The 19,821-nt window shown below is 39.9% G+C and overlaps 1 protein-coding gene across 1 annotated transcript in view; it reads right to left on the bottom strand.

Annotated features, from left to right (window-relative positions):
* LOC124776445 (transcription factor Dp-1) overlaps positions 1-19,821 on the bottom strand; it is a 227,824-nt gene that overhangs the window by 126,803 nt on the left and 81,200 nt on the right. Inside the window, exons 4-5 of the mRNA XM_047251447.1 lie at positions 14,203-14,321; positions 13,975-14,111 (exon numbers count right to left, since the gene is read on the bottom strand). Of these exons, the coding sequence (XP_047107403.1) occupies positions 13,975-14,111; positions 14,203-14,321 (256 nt within the window). The remainder of the gene's footprint in view (positions 1-13,974; positions 14,112-14,202; positions 14,322-19,821) is intronic.

Raw genomic sequence — 19,821 nt, 5'->3', positions numbered from 1 at the left:
ACTGGGTTCTATTACTTAAGAAGTCTTCAAGCCACTCACACATTTGGGACCCAATCCCATATGCTCGTACCTTAGTTAGGAGTCTGCAGTGGGGCACCGAGTCAAATGCTTTCCGGAAGTCAAGGAATATGGCATCCGTCTGATACCCTTCATCCATGGTTTGCAAGATATCATGTGAAAAAAGGGCGAGTTGCGGTTCTCAGGAGCAATGCTTTCTAAAGCCGTGCTGATGCATGGACAGCAACTTCTCTGTCTCAAGGAAATTCATTATATTCGAACTGAGAATACGTTCGAGAATCCTGCAACAAACTGATGTTAAGGATATTGGTCTGTAATTTTCAGGATCCGTCCTTCTACCCTTCTTATATACAGGCGTCACCTGCGCTTTTTTCCAGTCGCTCGGGACTTTACGTTGGGCAAGAGATTCGCAATAAATGCAAGCTAAGTAAGGAGCCAATGCAGTAGAGTACTCTCTGTAAAACCGAATTGGAATCCCGTCAGGACCTGGCGATTTATTTATTTTCAACCCATTCAGCTGCTTCACAACCCCAGGGATGTCTATCACTATGTTCTCCATACGGGAATCTGTACGAGATTCAAATGGCGATATGTTTGTACGATCCGCCTGTGTGAATGATTTCTCAAATGCTAAATTTAAAATTTCAGCTTTCATTTTGCTGTCTTCCGTTGCCAGGCCAGACTGATCAGTGAGTGACTGGATGGAAGCCTTCGACCCACTTACCGATTTTACGTAAGACCAGAATTTCCTTGGGTTTTCAGCAAGATCTTTTGCTAAGGTATGATGGTGGTAGTGGTTGTATGCTTCGCGCATCACTCTTTTTACAGCAGCACGAATCTCTACAACTTTTGCCTGTCCTGTCCTCCTCATTCTCCCGTTCTTTCTTGTACCACGAGTGCAACTGACTTTGCTTCCTAAGCATTCTCCGAATTGCGCTGTTAAACCACGGTGGGTCTTTTCCATCCGTAACCCACTTTTTTGGCACATACTTCTCCAATGCGTGATTTACAATGTGTTTCAAATTTGCCCATAATTCTTCCATGTCCATCATACCGGAAGTAAATTAAGTCGATTCATTTACTAAATGGGATGCTAACAATTGTTTATCTGCTCTTTCTAGTAAGAATACTCTCCTAGCCTTCTTGACCGACTTTTTAACTTTCGTAACCATAGTCGTAATGACAACAACATGATCACTAATCCCTGTCTCAACACTGACACCATCGATGAGGTCTGGTCTGTTCATGGCGACCGGATCTAAAATATTTCCATCACGCGTTGGCTGTCGATTTAGCTGCTCAAGACAGTTTTTGGATAATGTGTTCAAAAGTAATTCACACGACGGCTTGTCTGTACCACCTGTAATGAATCCACAGACATCCGAGTCTATACTAGGTAGGTTGAAGTCGCCTCCAACTAATATAGCATGATCCGAGTACTTCTGCGATACAGAGTGTAGACTCCCTTTGAATGATTCTAGAACTGTCACTGTGGTACCTGGTGGCCGATAATAACACCCAATAATTAACCTTATTTCTCCTAGCCCTATTAAACGTGTCCAGATAACTTCACAATCACACACTACTTCGACCTCAGCAGACACAAGTAGTGGCACAGTAGTGACAAGGTACGTGGGTGCAAAACCCTGCCATCCATGCATACTCAGGCGAAGTGTGGCAGACGATGCGAGCCATGTGACATTGTGCAGGACGAGTTGCTGAGAGTACGTCTGGAGAGTGTTGCCTCATTGAAGCACAAGAAGAGACTGCTCAAGCAATGGTTCAGCATTCATTGTGTCTGGAAAGTGTGGCAACTTGAGCTCTACCTCCAGCAAAAGTGACGAGTACGTATGCTGGGGAGATGTGGTGGACCCTTGGCCGGCAGGCGCTTTAGTGATCGCTGGTTTTCGGTCAACGCAGCTCGTTATCTGCTGCTACAGGTGGAGGCAAACAGAAAGAGTTGCCACTTGGTTTCCCCCTTCCAAGCCAAAAACATTGGTACCAATCATGCAGAGGGTTGTTTGGAGCCGATAGTGCTGTTCTTAGTGGCAGTGACGACGACACACTGTCAGGAATGGTGGGTACCTGTAGAAGCAGGAGACATCTACATTGGCTGGAAGCTGCAAGAAGGGCAGTGTGGTGGCAACGTCAGGATCCCAGGCACTGGGGTGTGTGTCTGTCGTGCAATAGTCAGGGATAGTATTAGTTGGTGGTGTGTTGCACGTGGCGTCGGGGTTGGCATATCAGCCTGTGGTATGTCAGGAACTGCACAGGGGATGATGTTGGCCTGTGTCGTATCATAGGCAGTGTTGGTGGAGCTGCGACTGGGTCCAGTGATAGGCAGAGGCAACTCCACCTCAATAGTAGTGCTATGCTCATTGGCTGGAAGAGGCTGTAGGATATAGGCCATTTGAGCCTGTCTATGTAAACAGTTGTTGTGGCACCATTCAGATGAATGGAGAATGTCATGTCTCCGTGTTGCCCAAATACTGAGGGCAGAGTGGTGGAATTTGTGTGTCCACCTGAAGCATGACATGGGCACATGCTCTCAGGTCATGGTGGATGAAGATTGGGAGTCACCATGATACTGCGGAGGTGCTAGTCACAACTGGGCCATGAAGCCTTGGAGCTGCTGCACGCATGCGCGCGCTCACACACACACACACACACACACACACACACACACACACACACACACACCAGGAATGGCAAATGGGGTACACCAGCTTGGCAGCAAAAGTTCCCAGGTCAGTTTTGTGTGTTAGTCACAGGCCTATAAGTACCAGGCTTATGGCAGCAAAACATTTTGAAAAATAACACGTAAGGGTGGCTTTAAGTGTGGGTTGGAACCGCTCCACCACGCCGTTAGCTGCAAACCAGTAGCTGGAGGTATGGTGGAAATTGGAGAGACAGGTCACTCTCAGTATTAGAAGAGGGCCAAGGTGAACTGGCGGCCCCAGGTCTGAACATAGGCTACAGCCACAGTTTCAGCTGAAATATCAGAGTAGGGGTGGCCTAGCCCAGCTACTGCAATTGTGTTAATACCCAGCCAAACAAAGTGTTTTTTCATGAGGGTTGCAGAGGTGCTGACACCTAGGTGTGTGAGGCCATGGATGGAGTTGAATGTCAGTTTTTGGAAGGTAGGATGGAGGAAATGGTGCGGGCGGTCATTGGAACCATCAGGTTGTGAAGGATCCAAAACAACATCACACCAGATCTCACAGTCGGAGCCTCATATGGATCTTAGCTGGAGGTCGAGGTCAGAGTCAGCATTCCGATGGGTGTGGGCTAGGTCTGGGTCATCCTCTTGAGCAGCGGCCAGGGCATAGTAGTCAGTGGACAGACCTGTCAGAGGTGCCGCTGAGTAAACAACGTTCACTATGTTGGCCAGTAGACTGTAATGACCGAGGAAGTTGACACCCAGGCTGGGTGGAGGTCCATGGGAGTTTGCACTGAAGGCCTAAATCGAGCAAGCGCATGTGTGCACCTCATAAGTAGGGATGTAAAAGTTGTTGGCAGCAGTAATGAGAAGGGGAAACGGAGGGGGATGGGAGTGGGATTTAGTAGTTGTTTGCAGAGAAACATTGATAAATCTGAGCTGGTGTCGTCGAGGTAGTGGACAGAGGAACTAGCATCATTCAAATCCTGTACAAACAGGTGCCGTGAAATGGTACAGCAAACACGCACGCCTATTCCCGGTGTCTGCCAGGGCTTGGGGACCAGAAGCACGGAGGTCTTCAGCTGGAAGCATCCTCACCAAACCTCTGGTGGTATCAGCATGTTGCCCCTAGTTGGCAGCGGTCATCAGGGGATGATTAGAACCACATCAGGAGAGGTGTCTGTTTTTGCCTGGCCCAGCATTGCATGGGTGGGGGCGATCAGCACCTGGCGGTAGGTGCTGGAGGTAAGTGCTGCCATCTCAGAGCTCAGGTGCATCAAAATCTGGTAGGGGTCAGGCGTCAGTGTGCTGGGCAGAGGATTGTTAGTAACAGGTTGTGCGAGTGACGTCACAGAATAGGCGTACTGGGGTGGGGTGGGAGGGGCGAGAGCCACATAGCATTGTGCGGGACGAGCTGCCCTGAACATGGCCAGGTGGTGCTGCCTTGTCAAATCGGAGGAGGAGGAGGAAACTGCTCGAGCGATGGTTTGGTGTGTTTGGCATCCAGAAAGCACAATGAGGTTGCTGGGGAGATGCGGTGGTACGTTGGCCAGAGGGCGCTTTACTGATAACTGATTTTCGGTCAGCTCAGCCTGTCATCTGCTGTTACAGGTAGAGGCAAACGGAAGGAGTAGGCATAAATGTATATAAGGGCCAGAGTTAGGTTGAAGTTGCCAGAGCAAGCAAGTGGTAGTTAAATGCAGTATCACTCAGTATAGTTACGATTTTTAAGTAGACAGTTAATAAAAGAAGTACTTACACAATATGGATATCTAAATTTATTTAGAAAGTATAAAACCAGTTCCACATCAAGAATATAGTTAACAAATGCAAAATGCCGGACTTTCGCTTACGGAAAAACCAACCGGTTAAAACTAATACCAGTATTTTTCAGTATTTGTTTGTTTTTGGTTGTAACAGGTGTTTTTTTATATTTACTAATAACCAGATAAAAGAAACCAATATATCAATTAGTCATAGTAGCAGATAGATACATATAATGGAAAGTGACCAGTGCTATTTTAACAACTACACCGGCAGAACTGAGCAACAAACACATGGCATAAGAATTGGTACAGCATTGCTGAGACAGTAATGTATTTGTTACCATGTGGTGTAGCCTATTAGAGGGTACAAGTGGACATCCAGGGTGCAAGACTTGCCCCACCTGGTCTCTACAGTTGTTTCTCACTGTTTTATTACAGGATGTATTTTATAAAGTGCAGTGTCAATGCAGTACAATGCTACATTTTCTTTAAAAAAATAAAAAAGGGAGGAGCCACAACAAACGCGCAAATCGTGAGAAGAGATTCATTCATAGTTTATGACAGAAATAGGAAGTGGCTGATCTGTTGTCTGTGTCTACATAACATGCCTTTATCTGCTTGTATCCCTTGAACATGGACAAATTAATATTGAAAATTTAGTTCTTCAACCTCGTTTTCACCCTTTAACACAGACTATTCGTAATGCCCAAATGGGGGATGATACTTTATCACATTATTTTTGAGCAGAGTTTCAAAAAACTGGAATCCATAGGAGAATACTGGTGATTTCTCCCTAGTTTTCAACAACTGCTCGCTTTTCAATAAAAGCAGTGAATGGTGGACAGACTAAGTTTTATTTTATCTGCCTATTTAATTTAATATTTTCATTCTGTGTATCTTGAACTGAGGCAGTCAACATTTTTCCATCTTTGTTCAGTTTCATGTTTAATACAGGAAGTAAAGGAATAAAAAATGGAAAATCGGTTATTTCAGAAACTGGTTATTCTGAGCACTTTTAAGAGTTGGGTTAAACTGGCACCTAAGAAACTGATGTACCTGAAAACTCATTTCAGCGATAACTGTCATCCCTACTTTAACTGTGAAATAGAATGTAGAATTTTCCAGTCAAAAATTGTCGCCTACACTCGGGTATTCGAGCTGAGTATTTGAGAACTCCTGTTAAGTTTACTGTTTAACAGCTCTTGCACTGCTTAATAGCAGTGTAGTTTCTAACAAAAACTTCTCATGTGACTGAACAGTTCAATTGAATGATCCAGGCAGTCACAGAGGTTGAGATTATTAGCAGATGGGAGCTCCACTGTTATGTGCATTATGGGGACCCTCAATAAAATGGTCATCAAGGAGGGGAAGAAAACCAAAGTGCACTCCATGTGCATACTGGGTGAAGTCATTCTAGATGGGAACAGGTCCTTCCAGATGCCATGAAGAGCACAGAGTGCAGCCAAATGCAGCTGGTGGCTCATGTCAGTACCAATCACGTGTGTCACTTTGGATCGGAAGAGATTCTCTCTGGTTTTGAGCAGCTTGGTCTTGCTTGTGAGATGAAAGCAGAGCTCACCATTTGTAGCATAGGTGACAGAACCGATTGCGGACCACTGGTAAGGAGGGTCTGATCCAGAGGCTCAGACTGTTCTGCGACCATGCAGACTCGGATTTCTTGACTTGCACTACAGGGTGGTGGGGTTTTGGGTTCTGTTAAACAGGACAGGAGTCCATTACATGCAGGAGGTGGCTATACAGGTAGTGGGGGCTGTGTGGCACGGACTGGGCCTTTTTTTAGGTTAGAGGGCCTTGAGGGAACAGAAAGAGCTTCAGTCTCACAGGGTGCAGGTTGAACACAGGAAGAACATAGATCTAGGAACCATGTGTATAACAGTTGTGTTGGGGAAGTACCAGAGGTCCAGGTGCTAGTAGAAAGCACTGATGCTCAGATCATTATACGACCGAAAGCTGGCTCTAAAGCCAGAGATAAGTTCAGCCAAAATTTTTGCTGAAGACCTAATGGTGTTCAGAAAGTATAGGCTGATTACAGTTGGTGGTGGCCTGTTTTTTGCTGTTAGAAGTAGATTATCTTGTAGTGAAATTTAAGTAAATGGTTCCTGCGAGTTAGTATGGATAGATGTCAGTCTTGGCAACTGGAATAAAATAATTATTGGGTCATTCCATGTCAAATCAACACACCTATTTTACCTCACCATTTTAGATTTTGCTAAAATTTAGTATACTTATAGTGGGGGCTGAAACTAAGAAAAATTCAAAATTTCAATTTTTTTATCTCAAACCATTCCTGAAATATGGCTATGTAAACTTTTCAAAAACCAGCCAAAAATGTGTGAACGGACTTTTTTTAAACTGCCCTACCAGCTGCTCTAATTGAGCTAGAGAGCTGGGAAAGGTGACACTTTGCTGGATTTTGCATGCTCTTTTCAGGGATATATAACAAAACATAGCTTCTAATTAATAACCCTTTTTTCAAAATACTAATTAATTTTTTTGATTTAATTTTTTTTACAAACATACACAACTGAAAATTTTCAAAATATTTCCACAACTACTTCTACTGTTGTAAATCACATGGCAAAACATAAATGTGGGATGATGATGGGTTCATTGTTAAAAAAAATTATTCTGGACTCTTGTTTTTCACTAACAGCCATAGTTTGACCAAACTGACCTTTAACAAACAGGAATTTCATTAAAATATACTGAAAGGTAAGTAAAAGATAGTATTAGAAATATCAAAACATCACCTTATTAAAACAAAAGTAATAAGCATATTGTGTAATTGATTGCTTATTTCAATTTCATACAAGTTAACTAACAGTATATTAACTGACAAAACAAAAAAGTTTGAGCATTTAGCTACAAACTGAAATAAAGTATGAAAAAGTACAAGTGTTTACGTAATAGTTCTGATGCATGTTGTTTGGAATGAAACTATTAAAAAAAATTAAATACATAATGCTTGTTTTTGAGTAACAGGTATCCATACATAGCTAAATTTAACACAATAGGTACTAACAGTAATTTTGGAACAACTTTCTATAAAATATACGTTAACACTAACCTGAGACAAAAATTAAGTTTTGAGTTGAAAGCAGTTTCCCAACAAATTGTCTTGGAACTTCACAGATTACATTTTAATAAAGCCAAATGGGTTTGGTTTACATCACTTTCATTAAGAGTGTATGTTCTCCCTGTCAGAGTAAATGGATTTACTTTTGTGACAACATCCACAACTGACACCCAAAGGACATCTGCATGTGCGTGATAGGAGAATGACTTAGCTGGTCCACATGGATGAAGAAAAGTTATTTTCACTTCATCAAGTTGGTTTTTTTTCTTCTAAAATGTACCCAAGCCACCAGTTTCAGCCATACACAGTGGTGACATAGCCTGTTACATCTTGTAACTTCAGTTTGTCTGGTGATGATGTTACTTCCCTCTCCCAATTCTGCACATCACTTGAAAAGTATCTGATTATTAATTTTGATGTAGTGTTGGGAATGAAAGTGTGAAATTGCTGTGTTCCTTTGATTGTCAATGCCTCTTCAAGCCAGCTTTTTAATAATATTTCTGAAGCAGCATAGTCTTCTTGAGTGGAATACGCAAAATTAACATTTGTGATATTATCTACTGCCCCCTCAAATAGATCTCGTGGGGTTTGGATCTGATTTTGGTATGGCCTTCGCAAACTTACACTAGCTGCCAGTCTCTTAACTGAACCCCCTACTCCATCACAAGGCCCTTTTCCATGTACTGTGGCTGAAAAGTGCCACTCAGCTTTTATGTTCAAGTCTTCCTCATGAAGGCATAGGTTTAGGAAGTTTTTCTTATTTTTGTACTGAGCAGCAGAACTGCCAGAATAATAGTATATCTTTTTTTGGAAGCTTTTGAAATTTATTTGTTAGATAAGAAATAAGCTTCCTTTGAAAGGTGTAAACTGCAACTGTATTGTGCTCCAGGCAATCAGAAACAATGACAAAGCTCATATGCTCAATTTAGTCTTCCTGTTGGTAATATATAACAAATAAATGAATGGTAATCTGTTGTCTTGTCCAGTGGTAGCTCTGAGCTTCATCCTGTAGAACTATTCTATAACGTTCCAAAAAATCATGTATGACAACAAATTCAGATTCTATAAGATTTTCTTCTGTTGCTTGGCAATGAAGTCATGCCGAATCAAAGTAGACATCTTACTACAAAATAAATCTATGAATTCTTCAGAAGTTTTCTGAACGATTTCCAGATTACAGCGGTCAACTGACATCCACTGTCGGAACTCAACTCATTCAACTAAGCTTCCATCAAAAGAGTCTTGTAAAATTTTATGTATGACAGTTTCTCCTGGGCAATATTTACAGTTTCCCATGGTGCAATAAACTGATGATGGGTTGCAAAACATTTTTGCAATGCACTGCTTATAATTGTTTAAGATGCTGTTTGTTACTGTATTTAGTTTGGCATTTTCTATTATTAATTTTATGTTTCGGTGAGTTGTGCACACACAGACAGAGTGTGTGTGTGTGTGTGTGTGTGTGTGTGTGTGTGTGTGTGTGTGCGCGCGCGCGCGTGTGTGTGGGTGCGTGTGCGTGTGTGTGGGCGCGTGCGCGCCACTCCAGCCAGCAAATACACAATGTTTCGGGTTCAACTCAGCAAATTTAGAGAAACCTATTTTTATGTTAGCAAACTTGTCTTTAAAATGTTTGTAAGCTTCTTTATGGTTACACAAAATAAGTCTTCTTGATATTTTTGTTTTACTTCCACTTGGTTCTGTAATTGTCACACAATCTTTAAGTACCTGGCATTGCCCGGCTAACTTCATCATTTTCATAAAATGAATGTACAGTTTTGACAGTTTCTGTTGGTAAACACTTCCCTGGTTTTGGGTTTGGACCTTCCATGAATCTTTTCTCTTTCAAAATTTTTTTGGACTGCCGAACAATGTAATTAGGAGCATTAAATTCCCTCATTTCCCTGACACTCCACTCCTCAGGTAAACTTGTAAGAATCATCAGTTTTTTTGCTCTACTTATAGAATTATTAAAGTTTGTTTTGAGGTTTTGAAGAACGGATTCATCAGTATCAGTATCTGACGAAGTTTCAGCAGCAAAAAAATGTTTACGTGTCACTGAGGAGAAGATTTTTTTTACTTTTGATTTGGTGTAACACCTAGATGTTAATTTTTTCTTATCAATTGGGGACTCACCTAGTTCTTGAAGTGATGTGTTAGGTGTTTGAACAACCACTGAAGTTGCAGTGAAGAAGGTTCTTGGTCTGGGATGATTATCTCTGATTCAGAAGAATCTTCAACACTTATCACTCATGGGCTTTGGTGTATTTTTCAATGTGGTTACATCTTTCCTATATTTATCACAAATCCTGCCACCACTACGTATTTGTGGAAATAATTAAGGCATCCATGCTGTGACATTTCTGTTTTTTCCTGTCTCTAATAAAATGATTTGACTTCTTCAATGGATTACAACACTGCACTCTTACAGCACTGCACTTTTTACTTGGCTCCATATTGATACAAAAACCACTTACAAACTCTCCTTCAATTTATAGATTTACTTGTAAATGAACTGTTAAATACACTAGATACAAACTGGTCAACTCAGAGGTAACAATTGATTTGCACTAAAACCACAGTGCACAATAATGCTGTAGGCACACCAAACCTTAGAATGTAACAGTCTTATATCCTCTCAACAATGGCTCCAGTCTCTGAATGATTGTACAGACATCAAACACTGTGCTTGTTTCAACTTGTTGACAGCCTGCTGCATACATAGACAGGAACACAAGCATGCTCAGCCTTCATACAATGGCTAATGAAATGTGCATTTTTGGACCAGAAGTATTCCATCAATAGTCTACTTACAAGTTTTTCACACCTTATTCAAATCTTAGCTATAGGTCCCACACTCAAAATTTCGTTTTGCCAGCTAATAGCCTATTAGTAGGAAAAATAAAAACAACAACAACAACAACAATCACTTATAGAAAATGATGTTTAGTTTTGTTTCAAAAAGGTGATATTTTGATATTTCTACCACTTTTTTACTTACCTTTCAGTATATTTTAATGAAATTCCTGTTTGTTGAAGGTCAGTTTGGTCAAACTACGGCTGTTTGTGAAAAATACGGCTGTTTGTGAAAAACAAGAATCAGAAATAATTTTTTTAACAATGAACCCATCATCATCCCACATTTATATTTTGCCATGTGATTTACAACAGTATGAAGTAGTTATGGAAATATTTTGAAAATTTTCAATTATGTGCTTTTTGTAAAAAAAATTAAATCACAATATTAATTAGTATTTTGAAAAAGGTTATTAATTAGAAGCTGTTTTGTTGTATATCACTGGAAAGAGCATGAAAAATGCTGCAAAATGACACCTTTCCCAGCTCTCTAGCTCAATTGGGGCAGCTCCTAGGGCAATTTAAAATAAGTCCATTCACACATTTTTGGTCAGTTTTTGAAAAGTTTACATGACCATATTCAGAAATGGTTTGAGGTTAAAAATTGAAATTTGGAATTTTTTTAGTTTCAGCACCCACTATACGTAAACCAACTTTCAGCAAAATCTAAGAGGGTGAGCTCAAATTTTTATTTAAAGTGTACTGATTTGACATAGAACGACCCTATTGGATCCTTTTACTGACCTCCCAACTCAGGTGATATAATTTCTGTGAAGTTCAAAGAAAACTTCAGTCTAATTTCAAACACATACCCGACCTATACACTTTTAACCGGTTGTGAGTTCAGTTTACCCTTGATATGTTGGCAACAATACATGTTTAAATCCAGAGGTGTGCATTAAAAAACATCTGAAATTGTGCTAAATGCATTTTTAGAAAATTATTTTGGGCAACTAGTTCGTGAGCTCACTCAAATAGTAAACGGTTGCAGAAACACACTTGATCTCATAGCAACAAACAGTGCTGAGCTAATGATGAGCATCAACATGGATACAGGGATTAGTGAACACAGGGTGGTTGTAGTGAGACTGAATACTGTCAATCTCCCCCCCACCCAAAAAAAAAAAGTGCTCAAAAAAGCAGATAAAAATTTGCTTGACGTTTTCCAGAGAGAGATCAAAACAAATTGTGAAGTGATTCAGATAACTTACCGGTATGGTGCGAAAATTGGTAACTGGCCCTAAATTAACAAAAGTGTGAGGTCATCCACATGAGTGCTGAAAGGAATCTGTTAAACATTGGTTATACGACAAATCAGTCAAATTTAATAGCCATAAATTCAACTAAATACCTAGGAATTACAATTATGAAACACTTTAAGTTGGAAAGAAGACTTAGATAATGTCGTGGGAAAGGAGAACTAAAGACTGCAAATTATTGGCAGAACACTTAGAAGATGCAACAGATCTACTAAAGAGACTGGCTACACTATGCTTGTCCGTCCTCTTTTGCAGTACTTCTGCATGGTGTGGGATCCTCACCAGATAGGATTAACTGTGTACATCAAGGAAGTTCAAAGAAGGGCAGCACATTTTACATTATTGAGAAACAGGGGAGTGTGTGTCACAGATGTGATACACAATTTAGGGGACACCTCATTAAAACAAAGGCATTTCTCACTGCAGTGGCTCTTCTCAAAATTTCAATCAGCAATTTTTTTATGCTGACCTACACAGAGAGCAATGATCATCATAACACAAGGGAAATCAGAAGCTCGCACAGAAAGATATAGGTGTTTATTTTTTCTGTGCACTGTTCGAGAGTGGAACAATGGAGAATTGTTGTGAAGGTTCTTCGATGAACCCTCTGCCAGGCACACAAGTGTGATTTGCAGAGAAAAAAATGGCTCTGAGCACTATGGGACTCAACTGCTGAGGTCATTAGTCCCCTAGAACTTAGAACTAGTTAAACCTAACTAACCTAAGGACATCACAAACATCCATGCCTGAGGCAGGATTCGAACCTGCGACCGTAGCGGTCTTGCGGTTCCAGACTGCAGCGCCTTTAACCGCACGGCCACTTCGGCCGGCGATTTGCAGAGAAGCCACGTAGGTGTAGACAAATCCGAAAACACAAATCTAGATTTGATGTTGACAAATTTTAACCTTTGACAACAACAGACTTTTTATACACACTGTAAAGAACACTGATAGCTGCACAAAAATGTCGTTTCCCAAAACATTTACATAAACTCAATTTCAATTTTCCCCAGTGTACAGTAGCAAACAATATGTGTTTCACAATTAAGGAAATAGTTTCTTAAAAGTGTAATCCGTTTAATTTGTCATGCATTTTTTCTGAGATAACTTGTTTGCTGCAACCAGTAAACTTTCCTGGTAATTAATTTGATAGATAAAAAGTCTACTCAGCTACCAGCAGCATAACGCCCACACCCACCCACCCACCCACACACAAGACTGTTGAGCTGAGAAGGAAAGACTGATTGTTGGGGACTGCATCGGACAATATTTGAAAACCTGATAGCTTAAAGATGGAAGACAGGGTAATATGCAAGACAGAGATTACTACTAAAACATCGAGCTCGGGTTAATAAGAGTTACTCCTAACAGAGATGGGAAGAGGCGGTGAAAAATAGATGGGAAAGACAATGAAAAATTTAGGAAATTAAAACGGAGTGAAGCAAAGAGTAGTTACGGTGAAGAAAAGCTGAGACGGAAGACATTAATGTAAATTAAGTCCAGATGGGTGGCGAGAACCAACGACATGTTGTAGTGCTAGTTCCCACCTGTGAAGTACTGAGAAACTAGTGTTTAGGGGAAGAATCCAGATGGCACGTGTGGTGAAACAGGCACTGAGATCACGAATGTCATACATTAATTTCTTTTGTCTCAACTTTTCTTCACTGTAACTACTGTTTGCTTCACTCCATTTTAATTTCCTACATCTTTCGTTGCCTTTACCGTCTATTATTCACCGCCCTCTCCCACCTCTGCTACGTACAATGTACTTAGCTTCTCACTCTTATTAACTCATGCACGATGTTTCAGTAGTACCTCTGTCTTGCATGTTACCCTGTCTTCACCTTTAAGCTCTCCAGTTTTCAAATCTCGTTTGTTGCTGTACCCCAACAATAAGTCTTTCCTTCTCATCCCATACAGTAAGTCTCCCTTGACCTGTGGTTCAGGGCTATTTTCCCAAGATCTACCCCTTTTCCTTCACCCTTCTTCCTTCCCCCTCAACCCTTCTGTCTGAAGGTGGAGCCAATGGCTCCGAAAGTTTGCCAATCACAACAGTCTTTTGTGTGTGCGTTCTGCCGCCGCTTGGTGAGTAGATTTTTTATCTACCCAATTAACTAATTTTATCAATAATAGTTTGTTTTCATTGTTATATTTTCTGATAATTAGTTATCTTTGTTCAACCAAATCAGTATTTACAACATAATCTGAAATAACACTAATAACAACACTAATGAAAGGAAACTACTTAAACCAAATTTTAATAAAAATGTGCTAGTCTACACACAATGAAACATGCCGTATTCTTCCAGTTAAGTAACTTACTACTCTGGCATAAATTCATTCTCCATTTCTTGACGTTTTCGAGATCCACTGTGATCAAGGATTGGAGAGATGTAATTCTTTGGTGGATTTGTTGGCAGAACATGCTGTGCAGCTATTCGCTGAGAAGTACTTAAAACCTGCAGTAATAATCAAAATAAACAGCTAAAAAATATCAAAGTGTCTATGCTACATCCACATTAGCATGGAGAAAAAAAGCACTTCACTCACCATTGGATTAGAAGCTAAATGTATTGTCTTTGGCAGAAGAGTAGGCTCTGATGATTTCAATGTTTGAACTTTCATGGAACCAGATGACTGAACAGGTATGGTTACAATGTGTGAAGACCCTTCAAATAAAACAATTTTGAATTAAAAAGTAATAAGAATGAGAACATGGTTATACACACACACAAAAATTATTTGAGACAATATAAAGGGCACTATCCTCATTTCTTACCTGTACATAAAATTATCTTAATGTGCTACAAAACATGAGTAAACGGCATAAAGTTTTCAAGGGGATTTTGCCACTACTCACAGGAGGCAATTACAGTTACCTATAAACTACCTGACAGTATGCTACTAGATCTTGCACTCACTAATAGACAATGTATTTCAGTGACTAGAAAAGTTTAACTTCAAAGATATTAAAAGATTTGGAGTAAATCTACAACCACAGACAGCAATGTGACAATGCGCAATTGTGCAATAGGCACACTTTCTTCCAACTGAGTACACTATTTGTACTAAGTGTCCTATAGACTCTGGATAACACTTTTTCAACATTAAACTGCTGACATTCTTCAGCTACTCAGGTCGATATACTGTACATAAACTTCCACAAGTAAGTCAAATAGAAAGAACTATTTCCTTCACCGAGGAAATAAATTCTTGTGTATACGTAAGTACATGATGAAAAATGAAGAAAATAAGAATAAAGGCAAATATTTAGTCAAGTGATTACACAAACTGTACTTCTTGCAAACTCATACTAACTGCTAAATTCTCAAATGTGGTTAGGACACCAATATTGAACAATAAAGACATTAAGCATGTCAACACAGGCAGGAATGGAGCAATAATGGCAAACAAATCTATTCAAAATTAGCAGAAGGCTATTTATGTCTTGTACACTAAAATGAACTCACTGGATGGCAGCCCATCACCATATTTCGTTTCAGACAGACAGAATTTTAAGAACTGTGCCCATAATGAGCCAAGATCACACAACAGCCTTGTAAACAACCTTTGATTACATAAAGACTCCATAGAGTGGGAACAGGTATGTCCTAATGCACAACTTTCCTGCTAAAAATGTTAGCCTCCCACCTTTGGCAATACTTTTTACAAGTACGAAATCGTGATTATTACGTCTATGAGGGAATACAAAGATGTAAATGAAGCATTCCACAGTGTACAATATAGCACTTTAGTTGTCGCACAAGAAATAATTTTTTCGCTCACCAACGGGGGTGGGGATGAGGGAACTGAAGAGTCTCCGTTGATGAACAGTGTAAGCCTATTCTTATTTAAAACTACTTCCAGTGACACTAGTTACATTTTGCTGTATAGTCTTACATTATTTTCTTTTGAGAGGCTTTCAATTCTACTTACTGGAATTTAAACCAGTGTCTAAACTTCTCTTTCCAAATGTTGCATGGCACCTGGGCACACTGCTTTATCCACTGATTCCAAAATTGAGACTATCCATCTGCTTCCACAAGCAGCAGCAGCAGCACATGGTTGTGGCCAGCAGTGGATGCAAAACTGCTGGACATACACAAATCTCCTGCTGCCACATCATGTCATGATGCATGCTCCCATGATCTCCAGAGTGGGATAAAGTGGCCCTTACAGTGACAGCAGGTCAGTCTAGCATTCCGTATGTATGATTACCACATACAAGCCAGCTTCCTCCTTGCTGACAAGCTGTAGACTTGATTTTTGTTGTGTGTTTGATATAACATTTTATTCCAAATCATTTTTCCACGAGTTATGTATCTTTGACTGTTGGCAGAGTCATATTCCAAAGGTGTGCATGCGTGTAATTCAATCACTGTTGTCCTTTTTGCTCCATTCACTGACCATTAGAAGACAAAGTACAATCACGATTATAAGAACCCCACTTCAGGGATATATTTTGCTCAGGGCTTACCTCAGCATTATAGCTTATTGAGTGGTCAGTTAAAATATACTTTAAATGCGAACATTTTAGGTTACGCTTTACCACGACTGTTATTGGCATTAAATGAAACAACAAGTTTACTGTTACCAGTCACTGTTTGTTTATCCACACGATGTGTTTCAAAGGTTTTAAACCTCCATCATCAGGTGGATTTACATTTGATATTATGACATTTGTGTGTGTGTTGATTTATGATTTTTTGGAGGAACTTGTGGCATTGTCTAGTGGAGAAACAAAACACTATTTCAGAACATGGTTTTGAGTTTCTTTTGACAAAAAAATTAAACGTATATAGGTTCCTTTCCCTGTCTTAACACATTACATGTATACTGTCATATTTTGTAAACAAATATGGCATCTGCAAACTATTGGGTGCAAAGATTGTGTAGCGGAAGAGAAAACATTATCGCAAAGTAAAAGAATATACATTATAAAAACATTATTACAGAATAATTATTTTTAAAAAGGATTTGGAGGTGTTTGTTCTGAGGTGTCTAATACATGCGTTGGAATAAATACTTCAGGTGGTATATAACTCAATTCTGACAAGTTAAAATAGCTTAAACTTTGTACTAGTTCATACAATCGGATGACATGTTACACACTTTAAGTACAATAACCGTATAGGCTACAGCGGTAAAATTATACATAAATAACCATTTTGATTGGGATTAATAGATACATATGAAAGGCTGGAGGCAAAGGGAGAGGGAGAGGAAGAGAAAGTGAGAGGGTGGAAAGAGTGATTGTAGGAGAGCAAACTTTACATGGCAAGGGGTCTTAAGTTAATATCTGTTACATGTAATAACTGCCTAAAGGCTGAGGTAATACATTGGTTAATGCTTTAAAATATACTGATGGATGTACAATCTGTGCCAGTAGCTGATGTACATACCGTTTCAGGCTGCATCAAACCAGTCTCAGGACTGAAGACCACAACAACAACAACAACAACAACAACAACAACAGTTTCAGGCTGACAAGGGGTACAAGCTGTTGGTGTGATGACATATATGTAAATGAGGTCAATCTTTTGTACTTTTGGTAGCTGTCATGGTAACATAACTAAATATTTATAGTAAACAGTAAACAGTGTGTGTGTGTGTGTGTGTGTGTGTGTGTGTGTGTGTGTGTGTAATTTTAATAATTTAGATAGTTACTGAAAACAGAGATGATACTATTGTAAATATTGTCATTTTTGTCATGGATTATTATTATTATAATTATTATTATTTCCCCATGCAGGTGGGTGGCTATAGCTGATGTGTGGTATTTTTCTTTTCTTTTCTTTTTCTTTCTTTCGTTTTTAGTGCTGCCATGTGTACTTTGAATCCAATCTCAAATGATCTGCCTGTCTGGCCTATGTAGAAGCAGTCACAGTCCAAACATTCAATTTTGTACACACATGTGCGATGAAGTGGGTTTCGTGTGCTGATGATGTGTGGTAATTTCTGTCCACTCTTGTTGTCTGTGGTAAAGGATATGCTTGTGCCTTTTTGTTCGAAGACATTGGCAACCTGATACGAAATGTTACCTAGAAAGGGGATTGTATTGAAGATGTTACTTCCTTTTTGTTTTTTGTGTTGTGATTGCTTTGCCATTATTGAGTGTTTTAGAGTGTCCACTATGGAGCTGCTACAACCATTTGCATTAGCTGTTTGTTTTATTATTTCAATTTATTGATCACATTTATCTTCAGAGAGTTGTAGGTGGGTAGCTCTATTGATCATGTACTGGAATGCTGTCATTTTATGGGCTGTGGGGCGACAACAGGAGTTGTAGGCTGAAGTATGTGTTGTGGTTGGCTTCCTATAAATTTCAAACTGATGTCTGTTATTCTTTATTCCAATGATAAGGTCTACTGTCATCTGTTTGGTGTTCAACTGTGAATTTTATGTTTTCATGGAAGTTGTTGAATAACTCACTGATGTCTCCTTCAGCGCCTTATTAAGATGATTGTATCAGCTACATATCTGTAGTAGTAAATGATATTTTTGAGGAGGTGGACATTAGAATTCAGGATTTTGTCTTCTAAGTTACTTATAAATGTTTCTGCTAGCAATCTGGAAAGATTCGTGCCCACCGCCAGACCATCTATTTGTTTGTAGATTTTACTGTTAAATTTAAAATAGTTGTGTGGAAGTGTGAATTCCAGCAGGTCCATTAATTCAGTAATGTGACTTGAAGGGATATATATATATATATATATATATATATATATATATATATATATATATATATATAAAAAGAAAGATGATGAAACTTACCAAACAAAAGCGCTGGCAGGTCGATAGACACACAAACATACACACAAAATTCTAGCTTTCGCAACCAATGGTTGCCTCGTCAGGAAAGAGGGAAGGAGAAGGAAAGACAAAAGGATATGGGTTTTAAGGGAGAGGGTAAGGAGTCATTCCAATCCCGGGAGCGGAAAGACTTACCTAGGGGGGAAAAAGGACAGGTATACACTCGCACACACACACACATATCCATCCACACATACACAGACACAAGCAGACATTTTAAAAATATGTCTGCTTGTGTCTGTATGTGTGGATGGATATGTGCGTGTGTGCGAGTGTATACCTGTCCTTTTTTCCCCCTAAGGTAAGTCTTTCCGCTCCCGGGATTGGAATGACTCCTTACCCTCCCCCTTAAAACCCACTTCCTTTCGTCTTCCCCTCTCCTTCCCTCTTTCCTGATGAGGCAACAGTTTGTTGCGAAAGCTTGAATTTTGTGTGTATGTTTGTGTTTGTTTGTGTGTCTATCGACCTGCCAGCGCTCTTGTTCGGTAAGTCACCTCATCTTTGGTTTTATATATAATTTTTCCCACGTGGAATGTTTCCTTCCATTATATATATATATATATATATATATATATATATATATATATATATATATATAAAAACAAAGATGATGTGACTTACCAAATGAAAGTGCTGGCAGGTCGACAGACACACAAACATACACACAAAATTCAAGCTTTCGCAACAAACTGTTGCCTCATCAGGAAAGAGGGAAGGAGAGGGGAAGACGAAAGGAAGTGGGTTTTAAGGGAGAGGGTAAGGAGTCATTCCAATCCCGGGAGCGGAAAGACTTACCTTAGGGGGAAAAAAGGACGGGCACATGCACACCCACACGCACACCCACATCCCCCCCCCCCCCCCCCCCCCCCCACACACACACACACACACACACACACACACACACACACACACACACATATATATAAAGACACAAGCAGACATATATGATATGTCTGCTTGTGTCTGTATATGTGTGGATGGATATGTGTGCGTGTGTGCGTGCGTGCGTATACCGTCCTTTTTTCCCCCTAAGGTAAGTCTTTCCGCTCCCGGGATTGGAATGACTCCTTACCCTCTCCCTTAAAACCCAAATCCTTTCGTCTTTCCCTCTCCTTCCCTCTTTCCTGACGAGGCAACCGTTGGTTGCGAAAGCTAGAATTTTGTGTGTATGTTTGTGTTTGTTTATGTGTCTATCGACGTGCCAGCACTTTCATTTGGCAAGTCACATCATCTTTGTTTTTAGATATATTTTTCCCACGTGGAATGTTTCCCTCTATTATAACCATATATATATAAAAACAAAGATGATGTGACTTACCAAACGAAAGCGCTGGCACGTTGATAGACACACAAACA

This window comes from Schistocerca piceifrons, chromosome 2 (assembly GCF_021461385.2).
Source record: "Schistocerca piceifrons isolate TAMUIC-IGC-003096 chromosome 2, iqSchPice1.1, whole genome shotgun sequence".
NCBI lineage: Eukaryota > Metazoa > Arthropoda > Insecta > Orthoptera > Acrididae > Schistocerca > Schistocerca piceifrons.
This window is presented reverse-complemented; position numbering and strand designations above follow the sequence as displayed.